The sequence below is a fragment of the Haliaeetus albicilla genome, chromosome 25, assembly GCF_947461875.1.
Source record: "Haliaeetus albicilla chromosome 25, bHalAlb1.1, whole genome shotgun sequence".
NCBI classification, from domain to species: Eukaryota; Metazoa; Chordata; class Aves; order Accipitriformes; family Accipitridae; genus Haliaeetus; species Haliaeetus albicilla.
The window spans coordinates 583,946-600,920 of record NC_091507.1 but is presented as its reverse complement, the minus strand read 5'-3'; the positions used below and the strand labels follow the sequence as shown (position 1 = coordinate 600,920).

At 42.9% G+C, this 16,975-nt stretch overlaps 1 protein-coding gene across 1 annotated transcript; it reads right to left on the bottom strand.

Annotated features, from left to right (window-relative positions):
* Nucleotides 1–3,130: 3,130 nt before the first annotated feature.
* RBBP7 (RB binding protein 7, chromatin remodeling factor) lies at nt 3,131–11,827 on the bottom strand. The gene is made up of 12 exons (XM_069770310.1): nt 11,606–11,827; nt 11,234–11,378; nt 9,112–9,254; nt 8,462–8,635; nt 8,039–8,154; nt 7,225–7,385; nt 6,669–6,795; nt 6,498–6,575; nt 5,834–5,910; nt 5,318–5,375; nt 4,429–4,539; nt 3,131–3,638 (listed from the first exon to the last, which is right to left on the bottom strand). The coding sequence occupies exons 1-12, from the start codon at nt 11,619–11,621 to the stop codon at nt 3,570–3,572; spliced, it is 1,275 nt and encodes a 424-aa protein (XP_069626411.1). The 5' UTR covers nt 11,622–11,827; the 3' UTR covers nt 3,131–3,569.
* Nucleotides 11,828–16,975: the final 5,148 nt, after the last annotated feature.

The window sequence follows — 16,975 nt, the reverse complement described above, 5'->3', positions numbered from 1 at the left end:
CAGACAAATAGGCTTAAATATGATGACCTTCCAATTTTTCACAAACATTCCACTTGGGCAATAAAAAAGTATTTAAAAAAAATGACTTGCAAGTTAAAAACTATAATGGTCGCAGCAGCACATTCTCACTCAGTCACAAAAAGGTTTAAGTCAACAAGATGTAGGCTCTTAAATTAAATGCTGGCCCTGTGACCTGGCTGTGGGCCTAAGCTGTCCTACAGCTACCTAAATAAGGCTTGTGCAACGTTGCCCCTGTTGAAGGAAGGTGGGTGTGTGTGTGTGTGTACACATATATAGTGAAAGACAATTCAGACTTGGGGAGAAGAAAGCAGTACAGAGCCTCTATTTACTGCAGCACTTTGAACTACAAGTATATTAAAGATAACAAAATTATGCTCTCATTTTGTTCCATAATAAATTATTGCATCCTGCTGCCTTTCAGCTGTACAAGCATGGGTATGAGTGCATCCCTAAGCCCCAGCTCGCTCACTGTTTGATGCTGCGCAGCAAAGCAGCAGGGCATGGTGGGACACTGAAGGTATCCACCAGCGAGTGACTCAGAGCTCCAGCCTTGGTGCTCTTGGCATTTCAGTAAAGGAAATCAAGAACACAGAAAACTACTTATTTTTATTTTAAAAGTTAGACGGGTCTGTACAATACCATTTTATCAGCACTAAAACTTCTCTTGCCAGCATGCTGCTAATCATATAGGTATGCTTTTGCAATAATTTAACTATCCAGTTAACCAGGGTGCAAAACAAGTTCATTAAAAAAACCAGAATGGCTTTAGGCTCTTATGAGTGAACGAGTGGCAATCTGTCTGGGTCTCACCAGACATGGCAGTGCTTCGGCAGGCATTCTGCCTTCTGCAGGAGATCCTGTTTCTAACAGGAACGAATTCAGAGAAGCTGAAGTAAAAGTTACAGGGCCAGTCTATCACGAGGACCTCTAACACCAAGTCACCAGGTTCCTGAGGGGGCCTGAGATGTTTCTGGAGCCGGTCAGCAAGCTGGAGACAAACTGCTAGAATGGCAGTTGCATTGGCTGTCTCAGGGCAGATTGCTCCCTTCAGCACCGGACCCCCCCCACTGCGTACCTGTTAGTCAAACCAAAACCCCACTTAGAGAACGCATTCATCTCCACTTCCTAGACATGGCATTTTAGTGTTTTTATACCTATGAACACCAGCTAGACTGCAGCATGGTTTATCAGGTAGTGGCTGAGCGGTCCTTCAGCAGCTTTGACCTTTCATGCTGTTTAGCACACCCTGTCCAGCTGCCGCCCACCTGCTGAACAGCATCTCAGCCTTCCCTGGGAATACTCAAGTGCTTCTGCACCCACCTGCATCACTTCTTTTAGAGGAACCACTCTGTAAAAAGGTGTGGAAGGAGACATGTCTATGCATGATGACCCAGTGGGGTCTTGGTAACAGCAGGCAGGACATTAAATAGCATAAGAGCAATGAGAAGAGAGCTGCAATTAGTAGCTCACCCTTCCTTCCCACTCCCATTTAGTTTGTGAGGCAGTGAGAAGACTTAAGTAAACAACCCCAACCGTAAGAGACACACAAAGCTGAAATCACTGATCATAGGCATGAACAGCACCGTACGTGCTGGTGCAAAGCAGCCAGTAGGTCTCCTTGAAGCAAGTGCTGAAAAGTGTAACAGCTCACAGCCCTATCTGCACCAGGAAGAGCCACCACCGTGCTTTCTGGGAAGCACTTCTGTTGTTCCAGTAAGTCAGGCCACTGACCTCTTCATTTCCTACTTTTCAAGAGCTGTGTGTCAAAAGGAAGTAGGACCTGACCAAAAACTGTCCCCAAGTTCAGTATGTTTAATGCTTATAATTTGCTGCCACTTGCAAATTAAATTAGCATCCAGAACATCTAGAGTTCCCCTCAGAATCAACATGGAGCCCTTCCTGTGAGACAAGAGAAAACTGCTGGCCTGCTTGCACGCACCAAGTCTTTGTCAACAGATGTTGACTCTTCCAGCTGAATGACTGCTAGCCAAACAGTAAACAGGAAAGTTCGCAATACCTGTGCTCCATGGCTTCATTGCCATTACCTCACAGCACCAGCACAGGGATAATCTGCTGTAGATGATGACCAGAGGGGGCATGCTGGAAGGAAGTTGGTCCTCTCGGTGACATACAGGTGAGCACCCTCCTGAGGAACAAAATGCTGATGATGAACTCCATCCCAGCCAGACCCAACCCAGGTACCTTAAGATACACAGCTTGAGCCCAGCAGCCCACTAATTTGCTGTCTTTACTTGAATATTAACAAGCTACGCATCACAGGAAGTAACACTTTCACCATCAAAACCCACATTTTCAGTATCAGTCACCTAATCTTCTGTTTTTTTCAGCTTGAGCAGAATGATCAGGACAGCCAACAACTCATTTAATTAAGGCCTGCCTTAAGTAACTAAAATCTTTAATTTAAACTCAAGTTAGACAACAGCTTAGATTTGTCTGACTGACAGCTCCCAACGTGATCCATAACTTGTCTGTAGAACCATGATGAACGGAGATATTTTATTTCTACATGGTCCAAATTCTCCAGCTTTTCAGTCAGCCTGAGGTTTAGAAGCAAACTGTGTGTTTGTCTTGTATTTGTTCAGATAATAATGTATTTTAGACACCTGCCTGATTGCCTCGCACCATTTTCATCAAAAAAAGCTACAGGAGGGCTCTAACTAAACACAGGCAACACCAATTCACCAAGACCATACTGCCATCTTAGCACCTAAGACAAGAAAAGGTTAAAGGACAGTGTTTCCTCTACTGCTCCAAAAAAACCCAAACACAAAACCACATAAAACCAAAACCCAACTCAACAGTCACTTGAGTCTGCTCAAGATTTATACTTGAACTTTACAGAAGTTTGACTGGTCACCTCTATGTATTCCCCAAACCCCTTTCTATACCCCTTCTGTTTGTGAAGGATCTAAGTAAGTTATCTATTCCAAGTTTTTCGCATCAAGACAACTCTCATCTTCCCAAACCTTTAATGGTGAGCTAAGTTATAAACTAAGAACTACACATCTTTATTACCATGCAGAAATTAAATTATATTCAAGCAAGAAGGCATTGACCTCATGTCAGTGGACATTAAACACACCAAACATTTTATTTAATAAATTTTATTTATGCAAAGCCAATCCAAAAGTGTTGTGTAAAAGTGAAAATCTCTTTTTACATATTAATAATTATTTTTTTTTGCACACTTTCTGTGTGGGAAGAATGAAGATTTGACTGTTTTATTTACAGGAACCCATTTAGTTTGTTTAAAAATATAGACATTGGTATTAGTTCATTTTTATTTTCCCTAAAAGCTAATTGCTGTACAGTATACAATAGCTCAAAGTGCCCAAATAACCAAGGGTATCCCATGACAACTTGACTATAGAAGCTTTTTGTGCCCAATTAAGAATATTCTCATTTTGATGTAATGCTTCCGCCCAGTGCTTGGTTTTGGTTTTTTAGGGGCTTTTTTTTTTTTTAATGTATACAGTAGTCAAATTATATTACTATGTCACACCCGGTATTTCCTTAAGGAAGAAAAGTTATGTTCCTTGACCCTCCAGTTCAGCTGCCGCTATATCTGGTTCTTCGTCATTGTAAATGTTTTCTGCCTAAAGACACAAAATAACACATTACAAGAGGTAGGCACAATTGTTTTTAAACAATCTTCTACAATTTATATAGAAAAACCATGATAGTACCAGGAAGACACAAACATCATCCCCTCCTTAAAAGGGACCTTCTCCCTGCCTTTTCTTAAAGGGCAGCCAAATTTCAGAGTGTGCACACAGTGGCTAGACTTCAGCAGTTGTCTTCTTGCATTGTTTTATTTCAGCAGCATAACCACTAGCCATTTAACCATTAGCCTTACCATGAACATTTTATTTGGACTTACCTCAACTTCAGTCTGAACACACAAACCAAGTTAAAGAACAGGTATAAAGAACCAAAAACCTGACCCGTGACACACATTTAAGTGTGTTACTTTTTTTAACTTATCTTATTTATAAGATAACTGATCAAATTCTTGTAATGTAAAATAATATGAACTAACTGGAGAGTTAAAAGACATCTTGCTTCACAGTGAACATGCAGGGGATAGGAGGGAAGAGTAAATCTTGGCTAGTATTGGATGTAAGTTTGCAACTGCCACATTTATTCTGAATATTAACTAGTACCTAAGACTTGGAGTCAAGAATTAGCTAGCAGGTGTATTCAGGTTGTTTTAGCCTGTTTTCTTTTGAAACTCTTACTCTCTAATCTAACAGTGTAAGAAGTACAGGGGTTAGACTACTTTCAGTCACTGAAGGCACAAGCTGCCCTAAGAAGAACAAGCCATTTATTTCAAGTTTCATTTATGCAGCAGCTTCAGAGCAACTCAGGAGCTGTTGTGACACTCACCATTTGCCATATCTGCATTATGTTGTCCTCCGATACAGAACAGATTACCCAAGGCTCATTAGGATTCCAGCTGAAGTCTGAAATTTTGGCAGTGTGTCCTCCATGAATAAACTGTTAAAAAACCCCACAAGCTTCAGTAAGCCATCTCATCTCTAGAGAGAAGTCTGCTAAAACCCAAAATTCAGAAGTTAAATTCATCATGCTGATGACTACACAAAGAAGAAAAACTTGCTACTAGAGATTCACAATACAGACGTGAAGAAGGTGTGGGTGAACCAGCGCATTCCGTTCATTGCTTACAGACACTGCTGCAATTGCTGCGACAACATTTAAGATGACAGTTCATATTATTATAGCAACAACTGACTGACATCCTCAAAATGGCACTACTTCACGGAAGGTTGGGCTGTGAAATATGGCCATATTTTATATCCATTACCTCATCTAATTATATGAGCACTTATACAGTTACACAGGAAATGGGGAAACCAAACTATAAGCATTTTTGATTGTTTCCTTAGGAAGCAAAAGAAAACATAAGCTTTTGTACATCAGTAAGGTTAGCTATATAAGACCTAATTGGTTTAATGCAAGAGAAACAATCTGATGCCTTGGCTTTACACGCATTCAGTTATAAAAACGCACGAACAAGCACATGGCTAAACTGTAAGTATGTTCAATAAAGATGCGTAAATCATGTCCAGATGAGCTTTGAAAAAATCACGGCATTCAGAATTGAACAGAGGAAGCCTACTTCAAGTTAGAGCTATGGACTAAAAACTGGGGAGGTGGAAAGATTTAAAAACTGCTGCAGTATTAGTAGCACAGTCATAGGGCATCATACTGCCATACAGCTTGTCAGCAGATTGAAACCTGAACAAAAGCTTACCAGCAGTTCAGGAGGCCCATCTTCTGCATCCTCTGCAGACTGCTCTTCTCCAATTTTACTGGAAGAAAGTAGTTTATACTTTTTATTATTAATGAAAATTGCATCCTGTATCAGCTTAACTTAACAGTTCCTAGCCTTTCTTTCCAATATTTGCTTTTGCTATTGGTTTTTTCTCACTGTCAAATAATGTAAGCCTCAGGTACAAAACATCAACTGTTTGGCATTATCATTACTGAAATAGAATCTAACTTGTTAAGTGCATGGAGGCAGAAATCACTTATTACTAAAGACAACAGAAAACAATTCCGTCAGCAAGAAATCCTCAAAGAGAAGTAACACGAGAATGTTACACACATACTGTGCCGCTTCTACTGTATACTTGAAAGACTAGGTCCGAGTTCAGCTAGCAAGGAAGGCTAGAGAACAGCACAATCATGTCTACCAAACAAAGTAGGTCTGCAGCCTTTTTTTTAACTGTCTGTTCATATATACTAAAAGAAAGGAAATGCTCTTCACCTCAGATCCCATACATTAAGCCGACGATCAGTACCACTCGAAGCAAGAATTGTTTCGTTATGAGGAGACCAGTGAACCTATTGAAAGAAAACAACTTGACTGGAGCACAGTGACTGATTTCTAATGCATATCCTGTATAACCACCACCTGAGCACTAATTTTCAACAACTAGACTCAATACAAGTTTCTTCCAGCAAAAAGGATGTCCTATTGCTCAAATAGAGTGCTTTCATCTTAAGATTTCTCAGATTGAACAGCCAACATTATTTCACTGTTACAGATTTACCATATAATGAAATTTACTTGTCTAAAATTCACTGTTACTTGCACTTATTAAGTAGGCAGAGTTCACAATATTAGATTTGAACCTCAGTCCTCTCCACAGCAGGAGATTTTAGAGAAACCTTCTACCTGTACTGAGGGTAGCTGCAAGCTCCCAATATCTTTTTAGCAATAAGTTGTGGACTACATGCTTCGGAGTCAAGTGGGGAAAGGTAGAAAGTAATTATGTGGTACTGTCTGTACTTGTTGAACCAAAATTCACTATTAACGTTTAACAGACTTTTATTTATTGTGGTCAGTCACCATAGGAAAATTTACATGTTCTTGTCCTAGTCAGTACTCTTATAGATTTTGTTACAGGTTGTGAGAAAAGTTTACCCACCTGAAAAATTTCATCTTTATGAGACTCAAAAGAATGGAGTTTCAATTTTAAATTTCGAAGGTCCCATAGAGCCACCGTCTGGGAGAAGTAACAAGAAATCATTTTTACTACAATGGCTAATGAACTGTCATCTAAAATACTTATAAATTTGAAGTATGCACAAGTAAATACCTTGTCAGCAGAACCAGTTGCTAGAATGAACTCACTGTAAGGGTTGAAGGACAGACAGTTGACCTCGGCTGTATGAGCATCTACAGAATGACTTGGCTTGGACGTAGTATTAGATCTTGTGTCCCAACTGTTGCAATGAAGGGTTTGGGGGAGAGTGAAGGGCAGGGAGGAGAGAGCAAGAGTGAACATAAATTTTCACAGGAGGTTCTTTTTCCCTACACTACACATTAGTTTAAGAGACTACATTATTACTAAACCTAAGTCTGAAGCTACGGTTTTTATTGAAAAACCTTTCAGGATTTTGTGTCTGTTGTACATGAGCAGTTCGGACCAGGAAGCTGATAAACGTATTAATTACACCTTATTTTCAAACGATGTGAACACATTAAATGACATGCAGATTTCAGCAATTCTGCAGCATCACTATAGTTGATTGCACTAAAGAGCTACACCATACCATTCCATAATTCACATTTTTTTTAATCTAAGTGCTCTGGACTGGTCCACTGACAGCACACAGCAGGCACTATCCAGAAACTGCTTAACCCCAGCTTACATCATAAGCTTCTGATCATCAGCCACGGATCCAAACAGAGATTCATGAAGCAGATGCCATGCCACATCTTCTACTACTGCAGAATGCCCAGTAAAGATTGCTTTCGCATCAACAACTTTGCCTTCTTTTGGTCCAGCACTCACATCCCATAAACACACAGTCTGTAAATAAGAGTCATATTCTATTGTTATGCAGACTTCACAGTGTTATCTTAATAAACAAACAAACAAATCACATTCTACATATAAACAGAGAGATGACACTCCTGCTCCTGAAACAGTTCTTTGTTTTTGAAAAAGAACACTTAATATACCGTAAGTTAGAAGTCAGCTGAGTTAAGTCATCCATTAGTCTTCTTCAAACTCAAGGTTCAAGGATTATTTTTAAGGTCACAAAAGCAATTTACAAAAAGCATCCCTATTTCAGTAGTAAAAGCATTTCACTTTTAAAGCCCACACAGAAATTTGCTAGCTATTAGTCCAACTGATCTTTGAGGGCCTTACTAATTTATGGTCCCAGACCCAAGCCAGTTTAAAGGGTTGTTATACAACAATATCTTCCAGCAGACAACTATAAGAACATTCTGTTCTTACTTCACCAAGAATGTTACAAAGAACTGGTTGTTGATTACAGCCTAAAGCCAACCAACAGCCTTTAGAAATATAATTACAATAGGTGAGAACCTCCCCACATAACAATATACAGCTACACTAACTCAGTTTTTCTCTAATTATCTATTACAGCATAAATTGGGGGGGTGGTTTGGGTTTTTTTGTTTTGTTTTTTAAATAGGGGAAAAAAATGTGCTTTTTACATGATCATCTGATGCACTGAGAAGATGTCCACTCAAATTTGAGTTCCATGATAAGCCATAGCCTTCTTTCTGGTGCCCTCTTAATCTAAGGTCAGGATTACACTCTCCACTTGGGTCTGAAAGAGAGGAAATTCCTTCCATTTAGCTACACCTTGCACATCAATCCATAGGAGCATCGTTATTCCTAAGAACTTTGTTTCCGTTACAATAATGGTATTTCATATATCAGCCTCATTTGAGAATGCTGCTTCTATAAAGATTCTCTCATGATACTGAGCATAACGAGGCAGTTAGAAGTCACCAAAGATATGGGCCTTCTGACTTGGATTCCAGAGCCCATCACCTCTCCTCCTAATTGGAGTTAAACACAAGTTTACCTTTCGACAAGAGGCATTTTGCTTAACTTCAAGGAGTCTGACCCACCTGGTTTTGAAGGATGTTTAGTGTAGTCAAATACCAACACATCAGCTGACGGTGTTTTTGTAGCAATGATGCAGGGATTCTGCGGCATGTAACGAGCACGGTTTACTTCACCTTCATGGTTAATTTTAATCTCTGTTTCAATTTTGCCAGTCACAGATCCAAAGCCACCAAACTCTACATTTGTCAGAAAAAGGTCAGTTTATCACATCAACTATTTTAAACAGGTTAAACAGCATTTCATGCATCTCCTCCACTCCAAGAAGCAGTAGTAAGCAGCTTATCATAATACAATAAAGATTATGACAGACTAGCACCATGTGGCACAACAATGTTAACAATAAATATTTTGAATCCTCTATGGTAGAAACTAAAGCTCTGAAAGAGTTTGTATTTGAGGTAGATGGATATCGGTTTTCACCACAACTGACAACGCTGGCAGAAACGCTAGTAGAGATTGTATATCATGTTACCTAAATTATTCTGAAATAAGAAGTTTCCTCTTTTTAGTCACTATTAATGATCTAGAATTAGTGTGACCTGCTAAGTATACGTCAGCTTTCGTATTTAACAGAAAGTTAGAATACCTTTAGACAGGACACTTATTAATGCTACTGCTAAAACATAATCTGAAGAATGCACGCACTGCCCACCTCCTTTCTCACTGTCATATTGAGAAGCATCAAACTGATCATCATTGGGAATCTGGACTCTTGCAACAACCAGGTGGTTCTGTTCATCAGACGTGTGCGTTCCCAAAACCAGCCAGTGTAGAGCATAATCCTTTCCTTCCGGCCTGTTTAGAATAATAAATGCATGGAATAAAATTAAGTGCTCTGTTCCAGAAGTTTGATAGCTAGCATCAATAACATTCAAGATCCAAACTTCTCCAGGGAGCTAGAAAAGAGAGACTCACGTAAGAGATCCTTTCCTTTGTCACAAGAGACTTGTGCCATAAAGTGAACTAGAATCTGATATAAACAAGCCAAAGACACAACCAGCAAGGCTAGAGTGACAACACAAGTCAGTAGCCATTGCCACTCTGGCTTGAAAGGCATAACTACAATTTGCATAGTAGTTAAAGGTGATGCTAATACCTAGTTCTGTCTTTAATTCCCCTAGCAGTTGCACAGTATTGATTTAGAAAACAATCAATATTACTTTCTATAAAACACAAATACTGCGGACAAGCAGCAACCTATTTTAGTTACTTCTCATAGAAACTTTTGCCGTTATTATGTCATTTCAGAAGCTCATTTCTAAACACTGCACAATTCCTGGCTAACTAGAATCAAATTTCTCTTCTGGCAGTTACATGCAACATTGAGACATTTAGTAATAAGTGAAAGGCTGGATGGAGAGTACCATTTATCGCTGAAAGGAAAAATTTTAACAGTCAAACCCAAGCAAATTCTGCATTCTTGAAAGCAACAAACTAATTACACTGTCTAAATCCAAGCAAACAGGAATCACTGGGACAATCAAAAACCACCATAGGTATTACTACACCACTTCCAAAGCATCATCATACATTTTGAGGGGGAAAGAAAAATACAAAACAAAACGGAAAACACACAATGCACATGCACTTACTTGTGTCAGGAACAGGTGTCCCATCATGTCAGGTGCCATACAAAGAGACAGTCCTTGCCTTAAATGGCTTACATATTTTGACACTGGATAATTGGAAATACCAGGTTTTAAACTGAATATAAAGTCAATCTGCAAAATACGAGGCAAGCAGAAGTGTTCCTCATCAGGGCTCCACACCCTTACATCCCCACTTCATTTTCTCCATGCCACAACTAGTTAGCTCACATCTCTCAACATCTTCCCCAAACATTCTGGTATACAAAATTAAGTGATCATCTAACACACCAAGTATAACATCACATACGTAAGGTGGAATTTTAAAGAGGAAAGAGACCATCCTCTGATTATTGCGTGAACTTCACACACAAGCTATTTTAAAATCTAGCTGTATCCAGTTTACGACAATGTGAGGGACCCAGACCTTGCCCACTACCTGAATGGAGCCCTGAGTGGTTACTGCAATAATTTACCGTCTACAGTAGCTGGCACATGAAGAGAATCTACTCCCATCTTCATAATTCTTTAAGAAATTAACCAGTGAGGCCACAATTTTCAGGGGAAGGGGGAAGAATGGGAAAATTAAAATACATGAAGTCAACAGTGAGCCAGGGACAGAACCAGGATGTGAAGCACCAGTCTTAGAACAACAGCCCCTTAAATGAGTCCAGACTTAAAACAAAATCAAGAGACAGATACTATGGCTTCTACAGGAGAGTAATCTGTAGTGCATATGAGGAAAAACAGTCTTGAAGAAAAATCTAGTTTAGTACCTAGATTTCTCTCATCTATCTAACTATAGAAGTGTTAGGTCTCTTATGTATCAATAAATTGGGAAAGATTTATCTCTTCACACCTCACAACATCTTCTGCTAGCCTAAACTAGAGTTGTGTAAAGTATCAAGTTGTGACTTTTTTCCCCAAAGCTTCTGCATACCCAAAGGGTTTTTAAAGTTGTAAGCACTATAAAGCGTTACAAGCTGACAGAGGAGTCTAACCCAAATTATTCTCGTCTTGCACGGTTTTTCATCCTCGAGTTACTTGGCAGACATGGTTAACAGAGACAGAAAGAGCTGCGGAACAAGCAACTGCACAGTCCCAGCTCCCGCTTCGCAAACTAAACGAATCAGCAGCGGAGCCCGGTGCCTCCCTGGCACCTCCCAGGCCTCTCTTCCCTTCTCTCACCTGGTCACATCAGGCAACCACTGCACGGTGAGGCTGGGCCACTCCAGGGCGTGTGTCATCACCAGGTCGTACAAGAAGGGGGTGTTTTTCTTCCAGATCTTGTACTCCTCGCTGATGACGCGCTCCTCCACCGTGTCCTCCAGCACTGCGGGAAGGGAGAGGGATGAACCAGGGGCTCGGAACCGGGGCCGCCAGGGGCCGGGGTAGGAGCGGGGGTCCCCAAGCGCCCTCAGGGGCGGCCGGCGGGAGGACAACTGCCGCCGCCTCACGCCCGCTACCACCCCTCGGCAGCTCCCTGGAGCGGAATCCCGGAGCGCCTCAGCCCCGCCGCGCCACCCCGGACACACGCGCCCTCGCCCCCGGGTCTCCTACCTTCCTTGCTCGCCATTTTGGGTGTGCGCCTGCGCGCCCACAGGCGAGGCGCGGCGCAGGAAGCAACGGCTAAAGGCGCCGGAGGGGGAAAAGGGGGAAAGGGGGAGAGGAAGGAGAGGAGGAGGAGGAGGTCGGCAGGGGGATCGAGGGCGGCCGGTGAGGGCCCAACGCCGCCGCCGCCCCGCGCGGGCTTGCCGCCCGCCAACCCGCGCCTCGGCGCCGCCGCGCATGCGCTGCCGGCCGGCCAATGGAGCGGGCGGAAGGGGCGCGAGACGGGGCCGGCGGCGCTCCAATCAGGCGCCGTGGCGCGCGCTCCGGGCCCACGCGAGGCGAGGCGGGGCGGGGCCGCCCTGAGAGACGGGAGCGGCGGGAGCCTGTCCTGCTGCGGGAGCGGCGGGCCCGGCCCCGGGATGACGGGGCGGAGCGGAGGCGGCGAGGAGGAGGCAGGCGGCCCGCGGGGGGTGTGCGGGCTCTGGGGAGGCGGGTCGGGCCGGCCGCGCTGTTGCCGCCAGGTGGGGCTGTCGGTCCGGCAGCGCCGGCCGTGGGGGGGCTTCGTGCCGCCCCTTCGTCCCCGCTCAAGGGCGCGACGGGGCAACTCCCCCCCCCCCTCCTTCCAGTCAGCTCCGGCCCGGCCGCGGTGCTGAGGCGCGGGATTCGCCGTAGGCGCGTTTGGTTTGACGAGCGCGGTCTGCCCGCCAGAATTCTGCCGTTGCCCCCAAACGGTGGCGGGGCAGGCGGGCGGCAGTGCCGCGCCGCCGCGGGCTTAACGACTCCTTTCCCCGCTCGGGCCGTGCCCCCCGGCAAGAAGGCGGACGGTGGGTGCCGCCGCAAGCCGGCCTGGGAAGCAGTCTCGTCGGGACTGCTGCGGAAGATCGGGGCACCGCACGGCTGTCCGGGAGTGTCCTTTACACTCGTCTTCCTTGCACCGGGATAAAATACAAATTCGAGATTCTAGAGGTGTTAAATCCCCCGAACACTCGGGAGTGGGTGACGAACAAAAACGTTCTTCTGGCCCTCCTCTTCAAACTACCCTGCGTGTTCCTGCCGCTCTAAGGCGGGTTTACCAAACGGGGCACCGGTCATTGCACGTTAGAAGTCGAAATTGAGAAATGGGAGTAGTTTTATTACTACTTAAATCATTCATTAGTTTTCATGAACAGAACCCAGGGTACATGCAGAAAGGAGGGACAGTGCAGGCAACCAGAGGGAAATGAGAACAAATGACTCGTTCTGCGGAAGTGTCCAAAAAACAAAATGCAAGATATCCCTTTCCACCACTCAGAAATTACAATAATTTAGCCATTAAAAGAGGAAAGAACAGCCCGCATAGTTAACATCAGTTAAAAAATTATCCCGGCACGAGTGAAGACTAGAGATCAGCCTCCTATGTGGAGGCAGCTACATCCAGGAAACCTTGGGGAACTCCGGGGGGAGCGGGGGCGCGCGGTGCTGCAGCCGGCCGTGCAGGACTGCTGCGGTGCTGGGCAGCCAGCCGTGGGCCACAGGGCATGCTGCGCAGCACAGGGCACCGCTCGGGCCCTGGCACAGGGGCTGCAGAGGCTCTCGCTGCGGCAGCGGGCTTCTCTGGTCTGTGCTCCACAGCGTACAGAGGTTTGGGGCTTTGGCAGTAAAATGGAAGTTTCTTGGACACACAGCAGCTACCAGGTGGCCTGTCTGCATTTGAAACAGATTTAGCAGCAAAGAATGGCAGTTGACCTGTAGGTGGTATGTCTTAGTATGTAGTAGCTAATAAGCCCTAAATTGTATTAAAAACTTAGATATTAATCCCACTTTACAACTAGAAATCTGTAAGTAAAAATGGGTACAGGGGCCACAGCTGAATAAAGAGTTACTGTTTTCCAGCAATGGTGCTGAAGGTGACAGAATGTTGCTTAATTTTCTAGAAGAAACGCATGTTTGAACTGTTTGTTAGTTGCAGTTAGGGCGTGGAAGACACTGAACTGCATTATTGAATCCTCAGTCACATAATATCTGTCAGTCTTACAAGAGGTTTAAATTCTATTATTGGCTAATAGGGTCAGTGGTATTGTCTGACTATAGTGGCGAGTGACACATGCAAATCAAACATACAGCTTTGCCACCATTCCTGCCCAGCCTTTCTGTTCTCTTGTTTCAGCTGTCGCTAACCAAAAGACCATTTAATTTAACTGCTTTCTGTTCAGCTTAAATGAACCGTGCTTGCCACAGGTAACAGCCTTAACCAAGGTAGATCTTTCTGGCAGCTAATAACACTATCCAGCATGGGAAAAATAATGGAAATAGAGGCAGTTAGGTGCATGGGTTTTCTTACCATGTTCTGAGTTACAGTCTTAAGATGAATTCTTGCTTCAGTATTAAACTCAGGGAGGTGAATCCTGTATCGCTAAGGCTCATATGCCTTGAGTCCCAGAAGGGGAGGAAATCAGCTCTGTAGTGGAGCTCACTGTGCTCATCTAGTGTAGTGACAGGGGAGAGGGGAACATGCAGCCGAATAAGAGCCGGCATTTTTTAATTTCCCTCTGTGAGGACACTCTTCATGGGCTGAGCCTTCTATGGTCTGGACTCCAGTTTTTCAAACAAGGAATCCAGTTATGGAAAATGTTTATGTTAGGAGAGGCTGGAGAGTCAGAGGCTGGTAATAGCAGCTGAAGATTGTAGCATGGGAATCGGGGAAGAAGGCTGAGGTAGGCAGCCAGCTCCTCAAACAGGAAGCCTTCTCTAATGAACCGTTGCTTTTTTGGCCAGAGTGTTGAAAAACAGAAATCCTTTGGTGAAGTTAAATAACTATATATTAGTCTTCTCCTTAAGCCTGCACAAATTGGAATTAAAGCTATGCGTGGCTTACTTCAGAATGAGAATCTTGTTAAATTAATTGGAAGCTGCAAAATAATCCACTACATAGGAGTGCACGAGTGAGTGTGTTAACACAGACACAGAGCCTTGATCATACAGGTTGTGTTACCAACTTGCCTTTGGCAATGCTTACTAGTTGTTTTGGTATTTGCTGCCAAGTACGTGTCTACTCCTACAAAGTGCTGAGGCCTTCCTAAAATGTTGGAGAGTGAAGACTGAACCTTTCAGAGTCTGTGTGTTGTTACAGAGCGTTGATCACTTAAACCTCAGATACTGGATAAAGGAAATCTCTTGTCAGGCTTCCTGGCTTTAAGTGACCTCTGTTAGCTCTCACTGAAGGCTGATTACATGGCCCCTTGAAAGATCAAGCCTTTATGAGTATTTGGGTGGGATGCTGTTTGTGCCTTTTGCTTTAAACAGCAGTATTCGTTGCCACAGCTTACCTGGAAGTTGAGGAGGAAAATGTGAATTAGTTTTGGAAAATGATAAACAAAATTGTCCTTCAATGATGTCGTGTAGGGCTTGGCTGAACTGTGGGTGAAGAGAGGAATTGCTCCCTGACCCTCCACAAATTTTTGCAGACTCTTGTTTAGGATCTGCAAATCCTATTGGATTCTAATGGGCTGCCAGGGCTAGTAGTAGCTTTGGTGAGCAAAACCTGTCACGCCTGTATATCAAAATAGTTGGTAAGTGACCAGCACCATTCTCTTCTTGTTAGCAATTATACTTGCACACAGACACATTTTCTTTTAATTTAAATCCTTGCACGAAAAATCCTATTATTAAGTGCTTTCTCCTATTGTCATGGAAGAGACAATTTATAAACAGTACAGCTATCAAAGAAGGCACATCATCGACTCTTAGGTTGGTTATTTGCAATTCATCAGCATGGTTATATCTGTGACCACACATCTAAAACACATCCTTTGATTCCCACACTTTGTAAGGAAAGTAATTATCCAAGGCCCTTGTTCATCACTTGCAGTATGTGTAAAATGTGTGATAAATTAGTTTTGAAGTAAAAGAGTGACTTGAATCATAAGCTTTATTTTATTAAGCTATACTTCTTTCAAACCTAAGCATGAAATATTGCATTTTCATTTCAGTAAAAAAAAATCTGTCTCCTGCATCTTCAGTTGTATGTGCTGCATCGTGCTTCAAATCACCAGATACACTTATGAAGAATTATATGCACTTCTTAATTTTCAACTTGAAGACATGTATGCTGATTTATTACTCTGCAAAGAATTAGCTGGTTTGTGGATGCTTGTGTCTCTTACACATTATGCAGAGCTGATGGATGTTCATAGCACAACTCAGCAAGTAGGCATAGGTATTACTGTGAATGACCATCTCAGTCAGGAAATTGTTTAAAGAAAATCAAGTTTGCACAAAAACTCAAAATTGCCCATTGGAAAAGTAAAGTAACAGCCTTGGCATTTATTATTCTCCAATATATTTGCTGTCGTTCCATAGTCTCAGTAGCCGGTTTGGAATAAAGCATCATTTCCATCAAACATGCAGATAAGAAAAGCACACCTCAGTTTAATTGATGCAAACATCCATTCAGAATTTCTTGAAATGTGACCATGTTTATTTTCTCCACTGCTTATCCAGTATTTCTTTGTATTTACCCAGCAATTATTATCTCCCCAGTATAAATCACACCTAATCAATACCCTGCTGTCACAGAAAATCTTGAGCCATAGCAGTGTAGCAGTGTCTTGGACTCTTGTTTTCTGTGACATGCAGTTTGGGATTTGTCTAATGACAGCATGTCTCTGGCGGTTCACTTCTAAATAGGCTTGGCTGTGTTTTATCTTGATACGCAACATATGTATGCTACATAGCCATGTGCAAATGATGGCTTTCACTCTGCAACAAATAAAGGATGTTTAGGAATGTCAGTACTTAGGGGAAAGTATGACTCACTCGGATTATATCCAGCACTGTAGACAAATACTCCTCTTGCACCTTCTAGGTGGGATTGTTCCCACTATGGGGATGCTGTAGTGGGAACTCATGATCTACATGTGTTGGATGACTAGGAGCATTTGTCACGCTTCCAGCTAACTGTTGTAGGTTGTATTGAACTTCATGCTGCAAATGAGAAGCAATCCTATGGCAATCTTGTGCATTCCTTCAGTATTCAGGAATATACTGTGTTTAACCTTTGGTGTAGAACGTGGTTTTTGCTGGAACATACAAACTAAGCTTGTTCTTATACAACAAGCCCGCCTTCCCCTCCCAAAATAACATTAACATTGCACTAAGCCCAGACTAATAAATCCAGCCCTGCTGAACACTTTTTTGTTGCTTGCCATGGACACAGCAGCATTCCCTCAACACTGAGGCTTGCTGGGCTATTTCCATGCTCTGTGGCATTTGCTTAGCATTTTCTGTGCATTTTTTTAATAATTCCATATAGAATGGCAGGTAAATTATTTGAGACATAGATATCAACATTTACATAACTCGCTTGGTACACTTCTATTAATTTTGCACAGAGTAATGGAA

Excerpts from the sequence above, each read along its gene's own strand:
- RBBP7 (XM_069770310.1), bottom strand. Across the intron at positions 8,636-9,111 it reads ATATGACAGTGAGAAAGGAG|AGTTTGGTGGCTTTGGATCT; the intron begins GTGGGCAGTGCG and ends TGACAAATGTAG. Across the intron at positions 8,155-8,461 it reads TAAACATCCTTCAAAACCAG|ACCCAAGTGGAGAGTGTAAT; the intron begins GTGGGTCAGACT and ends CCTCTCTTTCAG.